The sequence below is a fragment of the Lagopus muta genome, chromosome 16, assembly GCF_023343835.1.
Source record: "Lagopus muta isolate bLagMut1 chromosome 16, bLagMut1 primary, whole genome shotgun sequence".
In the NCBI taxonomy this organism is placed as follows: domain Eukaryota; kingdom Metazoa; phylum Chordata; class Aves; order Galliformes; family Phasianidae; genus Lagopus; species Lagopus muta.
This window is the reverse complement of record NC_064448.1, coordinates 12,967,718-12,979,775: the sequence shown is the minus strand read 5'-3', so window position 1 is coordinate 12,979,775 and position 12,058 is coordinate 12,967,718. Positions and strand designations below refer to the sequence as shown.

Sequence of the window (12,058 nt, the reverse complement as noted above, 5' to 3'; positions counted from 1 at the left end):
ACGCTGCCGTGAGAGGGCAGCCCCAGCACAGCTTTGCTCCTTCCACCTTAAAGGTGAGGGACAGAGCCTGCAGCCCCATCTCCTCCCTTGGTGTGGAGGTGTCTGAGCATCACCCTCAGCCCCTCCCCCCCCACTGCTGCCAAGCCCCTGCTAGCACATCAGCCAGCAGAAGGGCTGCATCGGGGGGGGAACCAACCCACCCATGCCATCTCTCCTTCCACACTCACCCACAATCTCTGTTTTCTGCTTTGCGTTGTCGTACTCTGCCCCAGAAACCTCCACCTCCACAAAGGGACAAACGATTCCTCTGCCGTTTTTGGGGAGGTGCCGGGCCCCCAGGACCTGGGGAACAGAGACTGAGTGAAGGCTGGGAGCCAAGGAAAAGACTTGTTTGTATACACAGAACTTTGCTGTCTGAATAATTCCCCCGCCTGGGCTGCACTAAGTGGAGAGAGATGCGGACGCTTGGAGGGATGCTGCTCCCAGATGTGGAACTGCTGCATCTCACCAGTCTTACCCTGAAGCCAGCAGCAAGGCAGCTCAGCTGTCTGCAGTCCTGCTGCAGCTGCACAGCCCAGCTGTGACCACAGCATCACTCCCCCAAGCTGGGCTCAGACAATAGATGGACCTTGGCACTGGACCCCCATGGCTTCATCAGAACTTCTTGCTCCCATTGCTTTGGCTGAAGGAAGCTGTTCCTCCCCTCTGCCCACAGCAGTGGGTGCTCAGCACAAAGGACAACCTGCTTCCTCACAGCACAGCTCCCTGCTCCTCCTGCCAAGGGCCATATGTCACCGGAGTTGGGAAAGAAGACACTGCCAGCACCATATCACGTGCTTTGAGTCATGCTGTGCACCAGGCAGCTTCTCCATCCATGAAAGCTGGCTCTGGTGAGGACACCAGGCAGCTTTGCCAGGGGACAAGAAGCTGAGCTCATCTCTTCAAGGAGATGACTGTAGCATGGCGTCCCTTGATGCCTGGAGGCTGCAGCTCTACCCTAAGATGCAGGAAGATTTTAGGGGGCAGTGCTTTGGTAAATGGAAGTCACAAAGAAATGGTACTGGGGATTTTTAAGGAGTTATGAAACGGATGGTGCCAACGCCGTGCCCTCCCCAGGCAGAGCAGTGGCTCTGTTGGGTGCCCCAGCCTTGGCCAACACCTGCAGTCCAACCCTGTAGAGTAGGAACGGGGCTGAAAGGCCCTCCCCGAGGGGGTTGAGCCCACAGCAAAGCAGCCACCTTGAGCCCTTACCAGCACAGGGGTTAAGGCATGGCCGTGTCACTGCCCTGGCAGGGATGTGGCACAGCACAGTGCATGATTGCCACCTGCTGGCACCCCACAGGCCTCGGGGTGTCCTGCCGCAGAGCAGCAGCCACAGGCTGGCTCTCACCTCGATGGAGATGGAGAGCGGCTCGACGCCGCGCAGCGTGCTCTTGTCAAAGGGGTCAAAGATGTCGTCCCGCATGTTGGCCGGCTGCAGAACGTACCCGCACTGCCCGCTGGACAGGAACAAGGCCTGGTTCATCTGCATGGGCTTGTCTGGAGAGCACAGGAGGAAGGAGGTGAGTGGAGGAGATCATGGGATCACAGAATGCCTTGAACTGGAAGGGACTTCATTGATCACCTAGGTCCTAGGCCCTTTCCATTTGTGTTCTTTGTGCCTTGCATGAGACTCAAGCTCCCAGAACCCTTGTGCCGCACAGCCTTGCTCAGCGCACACACACATTGCTTGCATTCTGCCCGGGGGACGTGTGATCCACGAGTCATCTCCTTTTCCCCCCCTCCCTCTCTTTTCAGCTTATCAAACCAACCTGCAAGACATCTCAATTCACAAAAGCAATGGAAAGCCCAGCAGAAAGAAATATAAAGGTCGTTTTTTCTGGTGAGTCTATGAGCGGGCTCCCAGAAGGGCCGGGCACACAGAGCGGGGGCTGCAGGACCCTCCTCGCCCCAGTGTTTGCCAAAGGAGGCATGTGAGGACCCCCTGCCCTGCCTGCTGCTCTCACCAGGAGTCTGGAAGTTGAGGGCCACCAGCTGGCTGCCGCAGATCCACATGGGCAGGGGGTCGTAGTTGGAGGAGTCGAGGCGCTGGCCCTTGGGGTAGATACGGGAGAGCTGCAGGCGGTTGTACTGCAGGAACTTCTTGCCTTTGATCTTGTTGACGTACTTCTCTGCCTTGGTCTCAGGGAAGGAGGACATGTCTCGGTAACAGGCCCTCTCTGTGCCAATCTCTGCGAGGAGACAGAGCACATTTAAGCCAGGAGCAGTGGTGGAAAGCAGCCGCTACGGAGCGATCCAGCCCCTGGACAGGAGCACATTCCTATTCCAGGCACCTCCACCAAGCCCATCCCAGTGCTGGCTCAGACACTACCAGGCACATGTAACCCCTCCTCTGCCCTTAGAAGCATTTGATGGATGATAAAGACTGGAGGCTCCCTGCCCCCCTCCCTGGGGCTGCTCCAGATGGTGCCACATCTCTGCAGCAGTGCAATGGAACCTTCACAGCAGGGTCTGTACCACCATAGTGGCTGCCTGTGCTGACCATGGGCCCAGCAGGTACTCACTCTCTTCATCGAAGGGCACGGGTCGGCAATAGACCACTAGCTCTGAAAGCTCCAAGGCAATCTTCTTCCTCCTCTCCATCATCTTCCCTTCAGAGAGCTGCCAGGAGAACAGAAAGGTCTCACAGAATCACAGAATCATAAAGACTGGAAAAGACCTATAAGATCACCAAGTTCAATCCCAACCCACCCCACCGTGCCCACTGACCGCGTCCCTCAGTGCCACATCCCCACAGCTCTGGAATACCTCCAGGGACAGTGACCCCACCACCTCCACGGGCAGCTGTGGCACTGAATCAACACTCTTATCAGAAAAAAAAAAATTCCTAATATCCAGCCTGGCACAATTTAAGACCATTACCTCCTGTCAGGGCAGCAATGTGGGCCAACCCAGCTCAACAGCCACGGTCAGCTCTGCGTGGAGATGCTGGCAGCCACCTCACTGCTATCCTCACCAACCAAACCTCTCTTTGTGCAACGTGGAAATCCTTGAACTTGGCTCCACTGCCAAGGGCTCTCCAGACTCACCCGTGCATCAGCTGTCTGGGCTGCCTCCCGGATCTTCTTCACCCAGTCCAGCAAGTCCTCGTGTGTATCGGCTGCCACATCAAGGGACAAGCGTGACACAGAGGCCATGCTAATGGAGAAGACAAACAGGCGGTTGTTCTTTCCCTCGGGGCGGATGGCTGCGTGGGAGAGGGAGCAGAATAATGGTCATGAGCAGAATGGTCACACCACAGTGGGAGGGGACAGGCACTAAGGGACCTCCATGACCAGCCCACGTCTGGGAACTAAGAGGAGAAGCTCCTCTTTCCACCCTCTTGCAGCCCCCTGGCATATAATGCAATGCCTTCGGGGCTTGTGGGATCAGAGAGACATGGCAGAGCAGATGCAGAGCGCGCTGGAACAGCTCCTCAGCATAGCACAGAGGGCTGCCCCCTGCCACCAAATGTTTGGGTTCCAAGATGTCCAACACCCAGCATCTGAGCCCATCAGGCATGCACAGTGGCCATGTGCTCAGGCACAAGGTGCCCAGAGGCTGAAGCCCTGCAGCCTACTAAATCCCTCTACTGGAGCAAAGCATCTCCTCCACCCCTTCCTTGGGGCTGGATCAGATGATCTCCAGTGGTCCCCTCCAATCCCTATGATGCTGTAGTTCCCAGTTCTCACCAATCTGGCAAGACGGCACATCCAGGACACCTCCCAGCAGGTCTCCCAGGGGGCTGTTCTCATCCAGCTGCTGCTGGGAGCAAAGCACAGCACTGTCACCAGGCACTGCATGCTGCATGCACACGCTGCTCCCTACTGCCTGACCCCAGCTCACCTCCCGCTCTGGCTCCAGGCTGCTGGGGCTGCTGATCTCCTCCACATAGTTGGAAGGGAACCACAGCTGCTTCTTGCCACCATAATCCCCCCTCCACCTGAGGAGAGGGAAGGAGACACGTCAGCACCCACTGGGGACCTCAGGTCATGCTGGCTCAGCATCCCAGGTGACAGGCAGATGCTGTGCCACCCACAGGGTTCAAGAGACTTGGGGCTGTGCAGCTTGTGGGCAATGCGCACCCCAAAGGGGACACACAAGGTGACACCATGCTTTGATCGCATTCTCTAGGGAAAAAGGAGGGTCAGAACTGACTCACCAGCCTCCTTCCTGTTTCTCCACATTCTGGATGATGGCATTTTTGGTGAAGGTGAGCTCATCCTCCCGCTGTGCCTTGTAGTCAAACAGAGCTTTGACTGCACACTACATAGAGGAGAGGGGAGTTCAGTGAGCATTGGACATGGCACAGGGACAAGGAGGTCACCTCCCACACCATGGGGGTATGACGTGCCAAATAACAAGGTTTTTGGGAAATGGAGGCATTTGCTGAATGCTCAGGCCCTGGGGATACTGAACCCTATAAGGGGTTGGGAGCTGGGGCTGGGGCAAGCTCTGCAGTTTGGCTGGATCAATAGAGTGAAATTCACAGCTGGAGGCTGAGGTGTCCTCCCTGAGCCACTGAAGATGAAGGCTGAAGTGCCATAAAGGTGTCAGAAAGAAACTGCTGCACAGTGAATTTCTTCAGGAAGCCTGCAGACAAGGGCAGGCACAGTGCCACCTAGCCTGGCATGCAAAAGCCAGGAAGAACTCTGATTCATCAATCATTTAATTTTTAACTGAATAACAAACCCAGACTGGCCCAGATACTCAGCCTAGTATGGCTGAGCTGGAGAGAAACCCAGACTTCATCTTCCACAGAGTTCTCAGTAAGAACATTTGTTTGGAGATGAAACTCAGCAGCTTTGAGAGAAGAGCAGATGGCAGCAGAAGGGATTGGGTCTTATCTACCCTACAGAAGGTCCTCCCTCATCCTCACTGACCCCTGCAGAGCCTAGGAGGGCAGGGTGTGATGGGGATGGGGAGGGGGCTGAGGGGAGCAGCCAGGCCTGCAGCTTGCAGCATGCTGCAGTGGGACATACCTTGAAGGTCGGCATGGGGTTGGCCTCTACATAGAAGCCAGGATGGCGTCCCTCATAGAGCGCTCCATAGTCCGGCTCCTGCAAAAGCAAAGGCCAGCAATGAGAGCTGCAGGTTGGCAGGACGACGTGGGCCTGCCTTGGTGGAGAGGGGGAAAACACCCCAGGGAGGGCACATTGCACTGCCGTGATACTGCACAGAGCAAACATGCACGGCCCACGCTTCCCGGAGCCTTGCTCAAGCAACAGACAGCAGTGGGGCAATAAGAGATGGGTACACAATGCCGCTCAAGGCATCAGCTCACAAGCCACCCATGCAGCACCTCTTGGCTTAGCCCTTCTGAAAGCTGCCCACACTCACTGCTGTCCCGATCTTCTCCAGCGTCTCCTCGTTGATGGGGTACCTCAGCTTCATCTTGCGGTACAGCGGGTGCTTCTCATAGTAGCTGATTAAGTCCACCAGGCTCTCGAACTCAGAGTTGCCCAGCAGCACAGTCTGGCCTTCCTGCTGCACACGGCAGTGCTTGATTTTCCCTTCCGCCCTGGCATGTGGAGAGGAAGAGGGGCTACTTGGCACGTGGCCGAGGATCTGACCCAAAATCAAGGCACCCAGACTGGCTGCTGAGTGCAGCCATCTCCCAGTGCAGGTGTGTCACCACAGGGGTGTATCTGCATGCCACTAGCACCACTAGCACTGGAGAAGGGATGCCCCACAGCATGCAGGGCAATGGAGACATGAAGCCAGGTGCCCTTTTCCTTGCAGAAACAGGGATATTGGTCAGGGAGAGAGGTAGAAGATGGCACAGCCGAAGAGCAGCAGGGTCCTGGAAAGGCCACACGAGGATAAACGCTCCAGCAGCAATGTGCCAGAACCCCCTGTCACAGCACCTCTCGGTCCCATTGCTCTGCTCCTTCTTCCCCAGCATCCCTTCCCCCATGCCTGTCCCACTGTGCTCCCTTGGGACGCACCTGAAGGAGATGGCGTAGGAGCTGGGTTCGCTCCTCTTGCGCACCAGGAAGGCTCCGTCCCGTGGCACCCGCATCAGCATGTGCTCAGCTTGGGCACGAGTGAGGTTGGCGTGGTACCACCTTTTGGGAGACATACAGATGGATATGATTCTCCACGCAGCCACTGCAGCTCACACCCGACCCAATGGGGAACCCATGGGGACCACCACCCCCCAGAAGGGACTGCAGAGAGCTGGGAGGGCTTCCTTTGGGGTACCACTGCCACGACACAACTCATCACGGCCACACTCACTCTTTGCTCTCATGGGCGTTGGTCTGAGGCACCGGCTCTGTCAGCCTCATCTCGAACTCATTGCACCTCAGCGGCACCTCCTGGTAGTGGGTGATGAGGTCGTAGAGGCTGTCAAACACCAGGTTGTCTGTCAGGAAGAACTTGGGGCTGCCGGCGTCCTGCCGTGAGTGGATGCGGCAGTGCTGCACCTTCCCATTGCGCCTGTGGGATGCGACAAAGGGGGGCTGTCCGTGGGGAGATGGCACCTCCCAGACACAGCGCAGGGAGATGCAGCGCTCTGCCCCACTGCAGACTCACTGCACAATGCTGCAGAGATGCGGTGCTGCGAGGAGCAGCGGCAGGCAGGGTCCTCACCAGAAGGACAGGGTGTAGTCCCCAACAAAGGTCTCGCTCTCCCTGACGAGGAAGGAGCCATCGGGGGCCCCCGTCTCGATGCAATACTCTGTCAGCAGCCGCTCAGCGATGTGCCGCCCATCGCGCCCTGCTCCCAGCTTGCCGTGGAACCACTTCTCTGTGGAATGCAGCTCAGTGCTGTTGCTCACCTAGGAGGGGACAGGCACAGGTTGGGGTCACTGCGGGAGGTACCAAGGATGCTCAGGGGGTTTCACCAGGACCTTTTGAATCACAGAATCACAGAATCACAGAATCACCCGGGTTGGAAGGGACCCCAAGGATCATGTAGTTCCAACCCCCCTGCCTAGCAGGGCCACCAAACATGCACATTCAGATCAGGTTGCCCAGGACCCCGTCCAACCTGGCCTTAAACACGTCCAAGGACGGGGCATCCACAACCTCCCAGGGCAGCCCGTTCCAGGGCCTAACCACTCTCCTAGTAAAGAACTTCCCCCTAACATCTAACCTAAATCTTCCCTCCTTCAACTTAAAACCATTTCCCCTAGTCCTGCTGTTGTCAGCCCTTTTGAAGAGTTTACTCCCCTCCTGGGTGTAGGTTCCCTTCAGGTATTGATAGGCTGCAATGAGGTCACCCCGCAGCCTTCTCTTCTCCAGGCTGAACAAGCCCAACTCCCTCAGCCTGTCCTGATAGGGGAGGTGCTCCAGCCCCCTGATCATCTTAGTCGCCCTCCTCTGGACCCTTTCCAAAATCTCAATGTCTTTCTTGTACTGAGGGCTCCACACCTGGACACAGTACTCCAGATGGGGCCTCACAAGAGCCGAGTAGAGAGGGACAATCACCTCCCTGTCCCTGCTGGCCACCCCTCTCCTGATGGAGCCCAGGATCCCATTTGCCTTTCGAGCTGCCAGAGCGCACTGCTGGCTCATGTTCAGTCTCTCGTCCATCAGGACCCCCAGGTCCTTCTCTGCCGAGCTGCTCTCAAGTACCGCTCCTCCCAGCCTGTACAGGTGCCTGGGGTTCTTCCGGCCCAAATGCAAAACCTTGCACTTTGCCGTGTTGAACCTCATTAGGTTCACCCGAGCCCAGCCCTCCAGCCTGTCGAGGTCCCTCTGAAAGCTCCCCCTTTTGAAGCTCCTCCTACAGCATCTCCCACCGAAGCTGGTGACAGAGGTGCTCAGCCCTTGGGCGGTGAGGTGGAGTCTTGAGGGAACTGTTCACCACTGCACAAGGCAGCCCTCACCTCCTTCTGTTCCTCCTCATCCTCATTTCCCTGGTCGCTGGTTGTCTCCCCCGAGTAATAGATCTTGCTGCTGGTCAGGACAAAGTAATGCGGGTTCCACTCCTACAAGGAAACATATGCCAGGTGAGGGCCCCCTGAGGCAGCACCCATCACTGGGACTTTCTCTCTCCAAAAACCACAAGCAGTGAAGGATGATCTGTTTGTGCAGGAGGCAACAACAGCACTGATTTCAGTGGGAGCTTCCGTGGCACCTCCGTGATCTGAAGCACCCATTCATCCGTGGCACAAACAAACCTGCACACGATAGATCTGACACACAAACTGGCTGCACATCACGCTGAAAGACAACCCAGTACAAATTAAGAGATGACTGAATGAAGAGCAAAGCAATGCAAAAAAGGAAATGATTGGCATGGATTTGGCAGAGGGATTATCAGAGATGAGCTGTCAGAGATACGGCCACGTGGCCACTGCACTTTGCAATCTTCCAAATTCCTGGTCCTTCTGTATGGACTTTTGATGAGATCCTCATCAAAGCAAAGCAGCTGAAGGAGCAGACTATGGATAAGGAAGGGCACATGCTGGGTGCGCTGCAAAGCTGGGTGTGTTGCAAAGCAACATGAGACCATGCTGAGCTGCAGTAAGAGGTCACACATTGACTGGAGGCAGCCAGGCCTGGAAACTGAGACTGGCCTCAGAACTTACTGCAGGAGCAGCTAGCAGTTACTGCAGGAGCAGCTAAGAGTTACAGAGCAGCACAATGGCTGCAGCACAGCAGCTCCCTCTAGCTCAGCTTTCTGTCGCTAGCAAGGCCCAGCAGGAGATGCCTGGGGCAGAGCATAGGAGACAGCCAGCACAAAGAGCCCCCGGTGCTCAGCAGCCCCAGCAGCAGGACGGCCATGGGCCCCTTGCAGTGTTTGCACAGCATGGAGGCATTTGCAGAGTCAGGGTTAATGCACGGGACAAGGTGGTGGCGGCAGCACCTACGTGATTGATGGGGTCTTCCAGGTAGAGGATCCCGTTTTTGATGGAGTTGCTGATGTCGTTCTCTGAATACATAACAGAAGTGGGCAGCTCCTCGTACGCACTGCCCTCTGCCAGTTTCTTGTGCTGTGGGACAAGAGAGTGGGTCAGGCTTCCTGAGAAGAGCAGGCACCCAACAACAGCACGGGTTTCATGCTAAACAGCCTTAAACCTCCAGGTCTGCTGCAGAGAGTTCCTCTCACCTGCAGGGACCAAGGCACAACCCAGGCCACTGAGATGATCATCAGATGGCACTGAAGTCCCACCACCCTTCCTGCCCAGAGGAGATTTCTGCAGCAGAAATACCAGCATCCTCCCAAGAAAGGCAGCATCCAGCTACTAAGCAAATTGCCCGGCAGCTCCTCTGAAACAAGAGAAGCCCTCCCTTTGCCTCCAGCAGCAGATCTGCTCCTCCATCCCTCACACCATCAGCCAAACAGAAAGCATTCTCTTCTGGCTGGGATGGGGCCATGGTAACCCACACTGAGGTAATTCAGAAGTGAAGAGGAGTTAAGCAGTCAGCGTGAGAACGGGGCTACTGATGAGACCTGGAGCCAAACTGCCCCGAAACTGTGAGGAATTCCTATTTGCATTCACATCCAAACCTTTTTCTCAAGGTAAAATTAATCACAGACATCAACACAAGAACTCCTTCCAAAAGCAGGCAGTTCCCCATGCTCCCTAATCTCAACGTGTTCCCATTCTCTCCATTTAGCAGTCCTGCTAGAGAAGGGAGCTCACCTTGATGAGAATCTTCCTCTTGAGTTGGTTTGGGGAGGGAAGTCCGTCAGCAGAAATATCTACGGGTTTGGTCAAGAGCATGTCCCCAAAGACCTTCTTGAAATTCTGAGCCATGTTCCTCTGCTGAGCGATGCTGCAGTGATCCTCAATGGACAAAATGACAGGGAAACTGCAGAGAGGAAAGAGCCATCAGAACCAGAGTGGTGCTTGGAAGGGGAACTCCATTCAAAACCTGGCTTCTCAGAGCAGTCTGCCCCAGCACCCATCTGTGCTGCAGCTGTGTAGTCTCAAGCCTTCAGTGGAACCATTCTACAAGCAGTGTCCTCACCACTGCTGGCAGCGAGCAGACAGACACGAACCAGCCCACTGCTGAGATCTGCTCAGGGCCTCTCTTCCTACCACACTTTTCTGAATGAAATCTCCCCTTGGCTGGAACCACACCAGCATGTTTCCTTCTCTGTTGTGCCAGGGTAAAGGTGGGCATCACCTTGTGGCACCCCACTTGCTGCCTCTCCTGGAAGCCCAGGTGCCCGCTGTACTCACTCAGAGGTGACAAAGGCATGCTCCTTGATGGTGACCAAGACGTCAGAGAACTTGATCTTGGTGGTTAAGGTGTGCCCATGGTAGATGACTGGCATACCATCGGGACCATCCCAGCAATCCACTGAAAGAGACCCAAATGGGAAGATGAGTCCACCTTCCACCCAAAGATGGAACAACGTCGCAAGAACGCTGACAAAGCTGCTGGCTCTGCTGTGTACTCACGTTCGATACAGCGGCACCCCATGCGCAGGCAGCGGGCGTACGCCTCCAGCGAGGACTCACTCGAGAACTGATCCCCCGTCAGGTACCTCGAGGTGAGAGAACGTGTCAGCCAGAGCAGCAGGACAGGGATGTGTGCTGAGACATGGCAGCCCCGTCCCCACTGCAAGGGCTGCAGGCACAGCTCGAGCTGGCTCTTGAGACAAGCCCTGAAGAGCCCTTGCACTTCAGCTAACGCACTGCCTCAGATGGACGGAGCACAGACAAAGGATGTGAGCTGCTCCAACCAGCAGAGAAGCAAACGGGCCACAGAAGCAAATCACCCTGCCTGGCTTTTAGAGTATCTCTTCTTACAGGCCCTGCAGCACCGTGTCTGTCAGCTCCTGGGTCAGGAAATCCCTCAGCACAGGGTGCAGGGAGCCATTCCCACCCCGGGGTCCTTACGTGTTGTGTGAGGAGGAGATCCAGTAATGGGACAAGGGGTTGTTCATGTTCTCGGGACACACCATGTCCAGCTGTGAGTTCCAGATGCTGTTCTCTTTGGAAAACAGGAAGGTGAGAAACTGCTCAGGAAGAAACAGAAGTGTGTTACTGGTGGGGAGGGTCTGGGTCCCGTGGTTCAGTGTCACACGTGCCCCAAGCATGTGAATGAACTCAACCTAAGCTGATTCAGACTGACTCCTGCAGTGGGAGTGCCAGCTGGCCCCACCACCATTAGGAGACAAGGACCTGACCAAACCCTGCCAAGGGCAGCCCAGAGGGTGCACAGCTCCCTGCCCACCATGCTCAAGCAGCCACAACGCTGGGCATTGGCACCTATCCCTGCGCCCTGCCACGTAAACACATATAAACCCTACAGCTGACCCAGCTGCAGATAAATAATCAGCTCTGCCTTTCATTTTACACATGGATCGGGGGACTCTTGGGTGGGACTTGGGCCAGAGTGCCAGTGACATGGAGATGGTATTATTGCTTCCAGCATAGCTGGTCACTGGTTTCCTTGCTTTGAAAAGACAGATATGTGCTGCCAAGGGACACTCACCCCCTTTTACTTCTTAGTCCCACCTCCTACCAGGGATGTCCCACCCCACTGTAGGCATGTTGGTGTTGGAAGTGCCTCACCTCATCCAGGGAGAAATAAGGCTCGTCAATCTCTCTCAAAGGGTCTCTCAGAAAGTTGAACATGAACTCCTGTACCTGAAGGCTGTCTGCAGCCCAGAGCTCCTGCAAACCACCAAAGAGGAATAAACAAGAGAGCATTTTGGGAAGTGTTATTCAAAACTGCAGGCAGCTCATCCAGCTAGAAGCTTTAACCACCCCTGCCTGGGAATTCAGCTATTAGCAAGAATACCAGACTGACAGCAGCAATCCCAACCATTTTTAAGCGGTCCTTATTTTCTCAACATTGTGCATTTTCTCTGAGAGCTCCTCTGCACAGATCTGCCTTCCCAGCTCCCCCTGCAGCAGAAGCCAGTGCGGCTTCCTTTTGTCTCCCCCTCCCTGGCTGTCTTTCATGAGGTCATCCAAATGGCTGCTGCTTAATTTTCTGCTCCCTGCAGCTGCAGATGGGGAGGATGGTGCAAAGCAGGAGGCCCTGTGCTCTCACATGGAGCGTGGCATTGCAAGAGCCTACGGAAAGGGTCTGCACACTCTGCAAA

At 55.7% G+C, this 12,058-nt stretch overlaps 1 protein-coding gene across 4 annotated transcripts in view; it reads right to left on the bottom strand.

Moving 5' to 3' along the window:
* Positions 1-12,058, bottom strand: part of PLCG1 (phospholipase C gamma 1) — a 31,686-nt gene that overhangs the window by 2,607 nt on the left and 17,021 nt on the right. For 2 of the 4 annotated variants that reach the window (XM_048962590.1, XM_048962592.1), the window contains exons 9-28: positions 11,523-11,624; positions 10,845-10,963; positions 10,404-10,489; positions 10,182-10,302; positions 9,639-9,807; positions 8,862-8,984; positions 7,875-7,976; positions 6,634-6,821; positions 6,280-6,480; positions 5,988-6,107; positions 5,380-5,560; positions 5,022-5,099; positions 4,202-4,305; positions 3,886-3,982; positions 3,732-3,804; positions 3,090-3,247; positions 2,565-2,661; positions 2,007-2,231; positions 1,391-1,539; positions 228-342 (exon numbers count right to left, since the gene is read on the bottom strand). In XM_048962590.1, coding sequence (XP_048818547.1) covers positions 228-342; positions 1,391-1,539; positions 2,007-2,231; positions 2,565-2,661; positions 3,090-3,247; positions 3,732-3,804; positions 3,886-3,982; positions 4,202-4,305; positions 5,022-5,099; positions 5,380-5,560; positions 5,988-6,107; positions 6,280-6,480; positions 6,634-6,821; positions 7,875-7,976; positions 8,862-8,984; positions 9,639-9,807; positions 10,182-10,302; positions 10,404-10,489; positions 10,845-10,963; positions 11,523-11,624 — 2,608 coding nt within the window. The remainder of the gene's footprint in view (positions 1-227; positions 343-1,390; positions 1,540-2,006; positions 2,232-2,564; positions 2,662-3,089; positions 3,248-3,731; positions 3,805-3,885; positions 3,983-4,201; positions 4,306-5,021; positions 5,100-5,379; positions 5,561-5,987; positions 6,108-6,279; positions 6,481-6,633; positions 6,822-7,874; positions 7,977-8,861; positions 8,985-9,638; positions 9,808-10,181; positions 10,303-10,403; positions 10,490-10,844; positions 10,964-11,522; positions 11,625-12,058) is intronic. The other 2 variants (XM_048962591.1, XM_048962593.1) reach the window with 1 other exon arrangement.